The sequence below is a fragment of the Oryctolagus cuniculus genome, chromosome 2 (assembly GCF_964237555.1).
Source record: "Oryctolagus cuniculus chromosome 2, mOryCun1.1, whole genome shotgun sequence".
In the NCBI taxonomy this organism is placed as follows: domain Eukaryota; kingdom Metazoa; phylum Chordata; class Mammalia; order Lagomorpha; family Leporidae; genus Oryctolagus; species Oryctolagus cuniculus.
The window spans coordinates 158,939,996-158,952,056 of NC_091433.1; the positions used below are offsets into that span (position 1 = coordinate 158,939,996).

Sequence of the window (12,061 nt, forward strand, 5' to 3'; positions counted from 1 at the left end):
TCTGGCCATTGCAGCCATTTGGGGAGTGAATCAATGGATGGGAGACCTCTGTCTCTCTCTCTCTCTCTCTCTCTCTCTCTCTACCTCTACCTCTACCTCTTCCTCTCTGTAACTCTGCCTTTCAAATAAGTAAATAAATCTTAAAAAAAAAAGACTCCATTTATGCCTCTTGGATCCACATAGGCCTTGAATGCAATGGAAATGGTTCATAGTCCCTTGCTGTCTCAACCTGCAAGGACATGTGCCATTTGGAAATTATGAGTGAGCTGGTCCAAGAATATAAGTAATAATAATTGATAAATCTACAGAAGACTAGTGTGCCTGTTTTCTTTCCTTGTTCTAGACATAGAAAAATAGGTCAGTTTAACAACTTAGGCTTATATTTGATAGACGATAAAAGCAGCAGCAGGTTTCAATGATTCTGACTAGAAGTAACAGATGAAGAGTTGTGAGTTTAACTGAAGCAAAGCATCATGCAGAAGTGGGTGAGAATGCTTTTGTTATTATTTAAAACCCATTTTTTCACATGCACACAGTCACAGGAGGGCCCCAAGTTACCTGATTGCATGGAGTTTTTGAACAGAGGTTTGATGAGGAACAGCCCTGATACTGAGCGCCCAGTGATTTTATGGAAGGTTGAAGTAAAAACTGTAGGAATGGGCTGAGTGGTGAACAAACCTCTGGTGATGCCTTTAAAGGTTAGTTTGTTATTCTTCACTTTCAATTAGTTTACTTATGAAATTAAAAACAAACATTACTAGACAAGATGTATGCATTGAGAAATGACTTCTTTAAGGTTTTAGAGCAGCTGTTATTTCAAGTCCATTTAGAAAAAATTCTCAACTGACACAACATTTACACTAGGAAGAGTAGGATTACCCACTAGGAATTCACATTCTTGAACTTGTGAAGAGAAGAATCCTGACAAATACAAGTACAGACACCTATATTACATATTTCCAGGGCTCAAATGATATATATATATGTTATTAAAAATGGGTTCTCCACCAAATGACTGATTATCTTTCTGATTAATCTTCGTGTAACTCAAGTTCAACTCTGAAATGAAACTGTCTCAAGGTTACCATGGTAACTTTGACGAGACTCTAGAAGCCAGCATATGAACTTGTTCAGTAACTGTGACCTATGTTGTAAAGAATAATAAATTATAGCACTTGAAATGTCTCACATGATAGTAGGAAAGATCATTTCATTAAGGAAGCCACAGTAAAATTCTATTTCATAGAACACTATTTAAGGATCTGGAGACATTGGTAAATTACCAGAATAGCACTGTCAATTTTTATAAAAGGTCTTTGACACTGATGATTATGGTATAATAGTTACATAATGCCTTACAGATTATATATGTCACATCAGTTATAGACAATCCTGGGGAGGATAATCTATTAAAGTAGTTCAAAGAGAGTCCCACAGGAACCTCTTTTGAAATCACTGATTTCAACTTACTAAAGATATGGGTGTACAATGTAAGTAGAAACGTTTTCTATTCATATGCAGATGAATTTCATTCTAGCTCAAACATTTGGAAAATTGACATTGCACGTGACTTCAAGCTATTAAATGTTAGTGATAGCACCTTAGGAAAACACTATAGCTTTCAACATGTGACAGTTGGTGTCTTAAATGAAAATGGACAGTGATGTGTAAGAAAATCAAATTATAAACTGAAAATTCCTGTTATATTGTGGAATAGGCTCGCTCTTCCCAGCAAATCAGTGATGCTTCTGAGATCGCGAAGTTCACTATGACTTTAAAGGAAGCTCTTTCTCCACAGTGCTCAGACAGGCATCTGTCTGTTCTGGAGTCCAAGGTTCCTTGGAAACATGCCAATTCTCTTCTCTGGAGTGTCCAAACCATATGCAAACAGTGTATGAAGTCCTATTTCACTGCAGCCATCAGAGAGCTCTCTAGTCTCTCAGACACTGCCCACCAGTTTTGGTATTCTTGAGGTTCGTAAATATGCTTTTTGGGAAGCTGGGTGTGTGGTATACTTGAGTAAACATTTGATACATGGAAATGGAGACCAGCGAATAAATGAATGGCCAGGTTAATGAGGTACTTAGAACGGAACTTGTCTAGCAGGTGCATAAATTTGCAGAACTGGAGGGCTTCTCATAGGTTATCCCACCTTGAAAATGCTCCCGCTTACCCCAACTCATCAAGTTCCAGCCTGCTTACTGATGGGCTACCTCCTTAAATGTGCCTGTGTTTCAAAAAGTGACATTTAAAATGCATGTATCATTCTCACTGTGTGTGGGAGTTCTTAACAAACAATTGGTTAAGAATCTTTGGGTGTGGGGTGCCAGGAATGTTCATTTAAATAACAACTTCAGGTGCTTCTTTTGTCTCACTGTTAACAGTAAAATCATGACACTGGTGAGCCCAGAGCTGGTTTCCTACCAGCTACAGCTGAGCACACCTTACACTTGCAGAAGAAATACATCCAACATGCATGCTCAACCCATATTTAAAGCTGAGACCAAATACTCTTGCATTCATATTTCTTACAACATAAATCATACATGCAAAGCTGAGTATATTCCTCTCAAACATGTTGCAGGTGGGCTGTGAAAGTTTTTTTTATGTTTTTTAAAAAACAGTATATATACTTATACATTTCCCCCCTTTTGAAAGACTTCAAATATCCAGGAAGATGCATTAATACAAGAAATTTGGCTTTTCCTTTAAAAAAATTAGGTATCACAGCTTTATTCACATTTTTGTCACAATAGGTAACAAAAGAATCTTACTTGTGTTTGGGAAAAGAGAAATAAGTAGATACACAACAGCTGAGTTAGATTCAGGACTCAAGATCAATTTGTTTCCAAGACTTGGAAGAACTCTTTTTGTACTGTTCCAGCTCCTAGAACGAAAATAGGTATTACTTTAAGAAAAATCAACTTTGCAAACTCAAGCAGGCATCTTAAAGTGGTCTTAGCACTTTTTGGATTGACAGTGTATTTTTTTTTTTTTTTTACAGGCAGAGTGGATAGTGAGAGAGAGAGACAGAGAGAAAGGTCTTCCTTTGCCTTTGGTTCACCCTCCAATGGCCGCCACGGCTGGAGTGCTGTGGCCGGCGCACCGCGCTGATCCGAAGGCAGGAGCCAGGTGCTTATCCTGGTCTCCCATGGGGTGCAGGGCCCAAGCACCTGGGCCATCCTCCACTGTACTCCCGGGCCACAGCAGAGAGCTGGCCTGGAAGAGGGGCAACCGGGAAAGAATCTGGTGCCCCAACCGGGACTAGAACCCAGTGTGCCGGCACCACTAGGTGGAGGATTAGCCTAGTGAGCCGCGGCGCCGGCCACAGTGTATTCTTCATATATTTTTACTCCCTAAATTTCTTGACCATTATACTAAAGATTTATTTTCTAGAATATAGTCTTAAGTTTCTGTGCAATTTACACAGCACTCAGAGGAATCTATTAAAATTTCAGACAAAACGATATTTGCATGGTACATACAAATTTTCTTCCAGTACAGCATTTGTCATACCTCAATGATTTAAAAATGATCTTATTTTTGTTTGCTTGTCAAGAAGTTGGTTGAAGTTAGCAGTATCAGTATTTAAAATGTACTGGGGCTGGCGTTGTGGTGCAGCTAAAGCTGCTGCCTGTGACTGGTTCAAGTCTTGGCTGCTCCACTTCTGCTAATGTCTGGGAAAAGCAGAAGATGGCCCAAGTGCTTGGGCCCCTGCATCCATGTGAGAGATCCAGATGAAGCTCCTAAACCTGGCTTTGGCCTGGTTCACCGCTGGTGGTTGTGGCCATTTGGGGAGTGAACCAGTGGATGGAAGACCTCTCCCTCCCCCTCAACTCTTTCAAATAAATAAATGAATCTTAGAAAATTTAAAATGTATATTTCCCTTTACTCTTAGAAACTTACAGAGAATAACAGAGAGGTGAGCAAGGAATAGATGGACACTCATTGCACTTGCAGCTCAGCACACAGTAGGAAACAGTCCTTACTGGGGAACACCTGAGTGCATTAACATTCCTTCACACAGGCTTCCTAGGCAGCAAGCAAAAATGATGGTGGTCTTATGTGCTACGTGGGAAAGCAAGTCACCAGGAAGAAAGCAGGGAACTTCCATTTTCTATACTTCCAAATCTTTTTAATTTTTCACAGTGAGTTATGTTAATTTTCATAAAATAAAGAAAAATTTTATTAGAAGTGGAAATCCTCCATGAGACAATTAAAATGCAAAAGGAATCATTTAAGGAGACTGCCTTCTGACCTCCTTTAAGATGTTTAATGTCTAAGTAGGTATACAAGTGTATTATGATTTCATATTTGCAAGAAGTGGCTACACTGCTCGATAAAGCAGTCGCTGCCCTTTGGCTAACATAATCGAAGTCTGTAGTTGCTAAGAAAATATGAAAGGAAAACTGATTTTCACTTTCAGAAAAATTTAGATTGTCTCTTAAATTTTAATGTTATAGAACTTTCAAAACTATATATCGACTTTGGAAGAATTTCTATAGTAATAACTAGTAGTCTTGACAACTTGGTTTGTTTTTTCTAATGAATTCAGCTCACCAGTTATCTACCACTTGTGATTTCAGAATGTTAACTGATAATGAATACACAAATCGGTATTGGAAAGTTTGTCTTTTATTGAAAGTGTTGTCTTTTTTTCCCAATGATAAAAGTGAGGACTTTGCTTTGAGATTTTTGCTAGTTGAGTTTCTCTTCTGTAGACAGAAAGTTGAGAGAGGAATGGGGCTGGTCACGCAGCCCATGGCGGAGGCAGAACAAGTTCTGGTGTGACACAGAGCTCACCAAGTCCACCTGATCTTCAATACTGCTATCATGTGAACTCAAAATAGTATGACGGTATTTTAAAGAGGCAGCAAGTAAGAATTTCTTTACACTGTGGCTCTTTAAGGCTGATTTACAGATCCATTTTAAAAGTGAAAGTAAAATCAAGAAATTTTCTACTTTGACTTAAAAACCTGTAACATTTTCAGATAGAAAAGGCCCTTGTTTTACAATGGACGACAGTCTACTAATGTTTAAACCAACATTTTCTTTCTTTCTTTTTTTTTTTTTTTTTTTGACAGGCAGAGTGGACAGTGAGAGAGAGAGACAGAGAGAAAGGTCTTCCTTTTGCCGTTGGTTCACCCTCCAATGGCCGCCGCGGTCGGCGCGCTGCGGCCGGCGCACCGCGCTGATCCGATGGCAGGAGCCAGGAGCCAGGTGCTTTTCCTGGTCTCCCATGGGGTGCAGGGCCCAAGCACCTGGGCCATCCTCCACTGCACTCCCTGGCCACAGCAGAGGGCTGGCCTGGAAGAGGGGCAACCGGGACAGAATCCGGCGCCCCAACCGGGACTAGAACCCGGTGTGCCGGCGCCGCTAGGCGGAGGATTAGCCTAGTGAGCCACGGCGCTGGCCTAAACCAACATTTTCAATAAAGGAGAGTAACAACATTTTTCTCTAAAAGTCCGAGTTAGTGTGTTTAATTGAATAATAGGCCTAGGAATTATAAGTAAATTGACCTTTAAAATCAGGGATTTGAAATAGATATTTGTGGTTGGCTAAGAAAACCTTACAAATAAATGTTTACTGAAACCTTTCCTTTTTTTTTTTTTACTTTAACAAAAATGTAGTAAAGAAGTAGAAAGTCTCAGCAAGTGCTTCCATATTAACATTTCCTTAAATGAGGAATGCTTTAAAACTAGAGGGAAGAAAGAAGGAAAGAAAGTGGAAATGGAAGGAAGGAAGGAAGGAAGGAAGAAAGGAAAGAAGGGAGGGAGGGCACGGATGAAGTATTTTCTGGTGCCCAGGTGAAGTCTGGCAAAAGAGCAAACTTAAGGAAAGAGTTCATCAGGAAAGATCCTTAGTCTGCAGGAAAGGTGAGAGGGATCTTTCTACCAATTCTTAGATCCACGAGGACTGGTTTCACAGGTCATAAGGATTGCCATGCATTTGTATTCAGAACAGCTATAATAAAATAAACATTTTTCTACAAAGACTTACAGAAAATTATGGAATATTGTGGCACCAGCAGGATATCTAATAGAAGTGTGGGTCAAATGCAGTTCTGCAGGGGCATGGGACACACACGTTTTCCTTTCCTGATGATTCAATGGGACTGGGGCTTTTCTGAAAGCTTGAGTTTGAGAGAACTAAACAGAACTCATGAGTTTACTCCTGAATTTGCCTCTCCATTCTAGAAGTGATGCGCTACGATTTCACTGCAAAAGCTTAAAGGCCCTAAATCTCATTTTCTGTTTGCTGTGGTCTGGGTACCCATCCCCTCCAAATCTCATGTTGGAAATCTCCAAAGACATAAAGTTACTTGAGATAGTTCATGGAAAAGGAATTAAGAGATACATTTCTTTTGGTGTGAAAAAAATTGAAATCTGTGCATCAATTTTCATTATGCACACTTTCCATGAACTTTTGGAAGACCCCTCGCATTAGTGGCTTTATAAATGAGGAAGAGAGACATGCGAGAGCAAGCGGACTCTCTCACCACAGGATGCCTTGTGCTGCCTCTGGGCCCTGTGGAGAGCCTCACCAGCAAGAAGGCCCTCACCAGGTGCGGGCACCTTGATCTTAACTTTGTTCTTTATAAAACACTCAGTCTGTGGAATTCAGTAATAGCAGCAGAGAATGGACTAGGACACTGCCTGTCCCTGATAATTATTTAGGCCTCTATTAATGGACCTTGGGGATGGGAAATGAGTTAAGATGAGGGTCACATCTGCCTCCTGTCATCTGTAATGTTTTATATTTTAAGGAAGCAAGATGCCATTTTTCCTCCCAAGAAGTACAAGAATCAGATGTAACTATTTGAGTTAGAGGCATGCAGACACACAGCACACAACCTCGACTTCTTTAAGCACTTACAGGTTGCTTTTATTTTATTTTATTGACAGGTAGAGTTAGTGAGAGAGAGAGACAGAGAGAAAGGTCTTCCTTCCGTTGGTTCACTCCCCAAATGGCCACTACGGCCAGCACTGCGCCGATCCAAAGCCAGGAGCCAGGTGCTTCTTCCTGGTCTCCCATGCGGGTGTAGGGCCCAAGCACTTGGGCCATCCTCCACTGCCTTCCCGGGCACAGCAGAGAGCTGGACCGGAAGAGAAGCAACCGGGACTAGAACCCGGTGCCCATATGGGATGCCGGTGCCGCAGGCGGAGGATCAACCAAGTACGCCACGGCAAGTGAGAATTTAAAATTTAGAAGTAGGTAGATCATTCTTTCCCTTTAATGAATATTATTATTGTTCTAAATGTCAAATAAATCTAATCGAAAGATTATTATGCTATTTTTCCTGGAAAATGTTACATAGCAATAATCACATTAAAAGATCAAAAAGATAGGCAATGTGAAGAAAGAGCTGCAGACAACTGGCTAGATTTTCACCTAATGCAGTTGAATTCTTCTATAGGCTGTCAAAAAAACTGGCAGTAACTATCTTGCCTGTATAAAAATGAAAATGGGGGCCAGCACTGTGGCTTAGTAGGTTAAGCCTCCACCTGCAGTGCCGGCATCCCATGTGGGCACCAGTTCAAGACCCAGCTGCTCCACTTCCAATCCAGCTCCCTGTTAATGGCCTGGGAAAGCAGTAGAAGATGGCCCAAGTCCTTGGGCCCCTGTACCCATGTGGGAGACCCAGAAGAAGGTTCTTACTCCTGGCTTTGGATCAGCCCAGCTCCGGCCATTGCGGATGGAAGATCTCTCAGTCTGTCTTTCCCTCTCTTTCTGTAACTCTGTCTTCTGAATAAAATAAATAAATCTTTAAAAAAACAGAAATCTGGCCGGTGCTGCGGCTCACTAGGCTAATCCTCCACCTGTGGTGCGCCGGATTCTGTCCCGGTTGCCCCTCTTCCAGTCCAACTCTCTGCTGTGGCCCAGGAAGGCAGTGGAGGATGGCCCAGGTCCTTGGGCCCTGCACCCGCATGGGAGACCAGGAAGAAGCACCTGGCTCCTGGCTTCGGAACAGCGCAGCACGCCAGCTGCAATGCTCTGGCTGTAGCGGCCACTTGGGGGCTGAACCAATGGAAAAAGGAAGACCTTTCTCTCTCTCTCTGTCTAACTCTGCCTGTAAAAAACAAAAAACAAAACAAAAAAAAACAAAAATCTTTCAAAATGAATGTATAGCGAACTTTCTTAACACCTAAGTCAGCTTCTGTGTATGCATGTACGTAAGTGGAAACAACTTAAGGCCTTTGAGAGTATTTTGAAAGAGCATGATATAATATTGGAATTTAAAATTTTGGATTTTACAATGTCAAATTGTGGGCTCAATTATCAACTAGACAATTGAGCATCACTTGGTAATCATTATAGTTTCTTTATAGCACAAGAATAAGTTTATGTTATGATATGATGTGTACACTCTGAAATCAGTGGAATTCATCTTCCAAAACAACATAGATGAAACTGGGTTAGAGGTAAAATTAGCATATTATAAGTTTTCAGGTAGGTTAAAAAAAAACATTCCTTAGCCAAGCAGGGGGTTTAAGAGGTTAATGAAGAATGAGGGAGGCACTGTTGGGTTGTCTTCCATTTCCACTCAGCATTCCTATGAGTCAGTTAGGGAAGACAGATTTTCAGATGAAAATTCATGATGCCTAGGACTATCCATCCTGTCCTTTAATAATACCTAAGCATGTGACCCAAACAAAAGTGGTCACTATGCAATAAAAACAGATAGTCTTATCAACAATGGCAGTTAATCATTGACACCCTAAATATCACTCCAGGGATGACTTCCAATCTCTATAGCCAAGATGCATATATAACAAGGGTTACTTGAAGTCACTTTACTGTTGTTGCAACATGCCTCTCACATTGCGACAGCTACAAAACTCTCTAAACGTTCTTGGAATATTTTTCAATAGTCTTCTGAACTCTTTAAATAAAATGTTTTGCTTACTTATTCTAGGGCTCCTCCTGATGGTGAAAGCTTAGTGCTGATAAACACGATCTTCAGGTCACCCTTAGAACAACATGACTGCTCAAGCACTGCCCCCACCCTAAGAGGTTGTCAGGGCTTTAAATTTATAGTGTTTCCTGTACTTGCTTATAAACTTAATTCCTGTAAGGGCAGATGCTGCACAGCGTCTCATTTTATCAAACTAAAAGGAGATCTGAGAGAAATCCAAGTATTCAAGTCATGGTGAATTTACCAACTCCTGCATTCTTTCTTTCTTTTTTTTTTTTTTTTTGACGGGCAGAGTGGACAATGAGAGAGACAGAGAGAAAGGTCTTCCTTTGCCGTTGGTTCACTCTCCAATGGCTGCCGCGGCCAGCGCGCTGTGGCCAGTGCACCGCGCTGATCCGATGGCAGGAGCCAGGTGCTTCTCCTGGTCTCCCATGGGGTGCAGGGCCCAAGGACTTTGGGCCATCCTCCACTGCACTCCCTGGCCACAGCAGAGAGCTGGCCTGGAAGAGGGGCAATCGGGACAGAATCCGGCGCCCCGACCGGGACTAGAACCCAGTGTGCCAGCGCCACATGGTGGAGGATTAGCCTAGTGAGACGCGCGCCAGGGTCCTGCATTTTTAAATTAGATACATGTGTTCAAATGGGGCCACTGAGGGGCTGGTGCTGTGGTGTAGTAGGCTATGTCTCCCGCTGCAGCACCGGCATCCTTCTAGTCTGGCTTCTTCTCTTCCAATCCAGCTCTTTGCTTATAGCCTGGGAAAGTAGTAGAAGACAGTCCAAGTGCTTGGGCCCCTGCACCCACATGCGAGACCGGGAAGAAGCTCCTGGCTTCTGGCTTTGGATAGGCTCAGCTCCAGCCATTACGGCCAATTGGGGAGTGAACCAGTGGACAGAGGGAAATGTCTCTCTGTCTCTTCTCTCTGTCTATAACTCTACCTCTCAAATAAATAAATACAATCTTTAAAAACAAAACAAAACAAATGGGGCTCCTGAGTAAACTATGGAATGGCAATCTCTATATGTAAGCACTTTCTAAGAAACCCTGGGATGTTTGAGTACTTTTTTTCTAAAAAGTCCCTAATTGGACAAGATAATTTCTCTGGAATAAGAACACTATAGGTATGTCTGAATGTCTTAATGGAAAGCCAAACCTTTCAGATAAATCCCACAAACCAAAGAATATTATGAAAGTGTCTCCCCATCAGCAAGGTAAGACCCACCATCCATCTCTAACATAAAGTGAACCAGAGAATTGAAAAAGGAACATTAATCTCTGAGCGGTAGAATAACAGGTGCTTTTATATTAAGTTTCTTCTTTATGCATATCAGAACTGTATTTTTTCTATTGTGTAGATATACTACTTAAATAATTCTTAAAATAAAAACTACCAAGTAAACATTGAGAAAAAACATATAGAATTCCCTAGATACTCCAGATTTTATAAGAAAACTTGAGATGACTTAAATAAATGCTTAGGATAATACCTGATCTTTCTGTATTCTCATCTCATCAACTTCACTTTCAGCATACTGAGGATCTCGTGCGGGGTCCTTGATATCTTTCAGCGTGTTGACACTCTGAAATTACAATTCATCAAATCATTTCATGCCCATAATCCAAAACCTTCAATGGCTACCACCTGCTTAACAAACCAAGCTCCCCGTTCCTCACACTGCTATTGAAGGCTAAGAATTTTTTGTTTGAAAATTTATTTTTTTGAAAGGCAGAGTTGCAGAGAGAGAGGGAAAGACAGAGAGAGATTGTCCATCCAGTGGTTCATTCCCTAAATGGCCACAAGGGCTGTGGCTGGGCCAAGCTGAAGCCAGGAGCCTGAACTCCATACAGGTCTCCCACATGGGTGCAGGGGCCCAAGCGCTCAGGCCACCATCCATTGCTTTCCCAAACACATTTGCAGGAAACTGGATCACAAGTGGAGCAGCTAAGACTTGAACCTGTACTCATGTGGAATGCTGGTGTCACAGACTATGGCTTAGCTTGCTGAGCCACAAACTTACTGTACCACAGTGCAGGCTGCTCTCTAAGATCTTTTATCATCACTGTTGTGGCCATTTCAAATTCCAATAGGACCTCTTCCCTTTTCAGATAGTGTCTCTCCCTTCTCTAAACAGTCAGAGAACTCTGCTTCAAAGTGGAGCAGGAACTATGCCGTACTCATTGTTCAATACCCACAGTGCCATATTTATAAAAATAGATTTTTAAGCAAATGTTTAATTGATTTTTGAGCATGGGGGATAAAAACAAGGTTATCATAACAGGCCTTTTGAAATATTTACCATACTGTTGAAAAGTGCTACAGAATCCTTTCTTCAAAGAATTAGAGAATCTAATATCAGAGCACTGGTTTGAACACCATTGCTTCACTTCTGATCCAGCTCCCTGCTAATGCACCTAGGCAAGCAGCGGAACATGGCCCAAGTGCTTGGGCCCCTGCCACCCACTGGGAGACCCAAATGGAGTTCTGAGCTCCTGGCTGGCTTTGGCCTGGACCATCTCTAGCTATTGTGGACATTAGGGGAGTGAACCAGCAGATGGAAGATCTCACTCTCTCTCTCTCTTGGCCTTTCAAATAAATAATAAAATTCTAAAAAAAAAAAAAATTGAAATACATACCTTTGGTGGAAAGAGCTTTTCATATACTTTTTTCCACAGTTCCATTGGTGAATGGGCATGAAACTGGCCAATGTCATTATCAGGAACAGGAGGAGACCCTAATAATTGGAAATTTTACTTCAAATGATGGAAATGATTAAATCATTACCAACTCTATCAATGTAACAGATAACACTTACAAAAGTATAAATCTAAGATCACTCATTTTCCCTCTCCCTAATACTAATCCCTATGCAGCTTAGCAAGACACTGGGGCAGATGCCAGTAGGGGAGAAGAGGGAGCAAGGGGTAATGAGTAAACTGCAATCGTCATTGTCCATGCTCTATTCCTACAGCCACAAGTATACCTAGGTCTACAGCCCATGAACAACAATCTCAGTTGCTGGTGTTCATCTTAGAAACACCCACACGTATATGTTAAAGATTTCATACTGCAGTATCACTTAAACTAGTGAAATTTATCACAATAATAATTTCAATAGACAGTGAACTAGATTACTATGCATAGCCAT

General features: G+C 41.4%; 1 protein-coding gene across 1 annotated transcript in view; it reads right to left on the reverse strand.

The window, feature by feature from the left end:
* Positions 1-2,701: 2,701 nt before the first annotated feature.
* The window catches only part of DYNC2LI1 (dynein cytoplasmic 2 light intermediate chain 1), a 41,831-nt gene continuing 32,471 nt past the window's right edge, over positions 2,702-12,061 (reverse strand). Inside the window, exons 11-13 of the mRNA XM_002709901.5 lie at positions 11,550-11,647; positions 10,403-10,495; positions 2,702-2,887 (exon numbers count right to left, since the gene is read on the reverse strand). Of these exons, the coding sequence (XP_002709947.4) occupies positions 2,825-2,887; positions 10,403-10,495; positions 11,550-11,647 (254 nt within the window). The 3' untranslated portion in view covers positions 2,702-2,824. The remainder of the gene's footprint in view (positions 2,888-10,402; positions 10,496-11,549; positions 11,648-12,061) is intronic.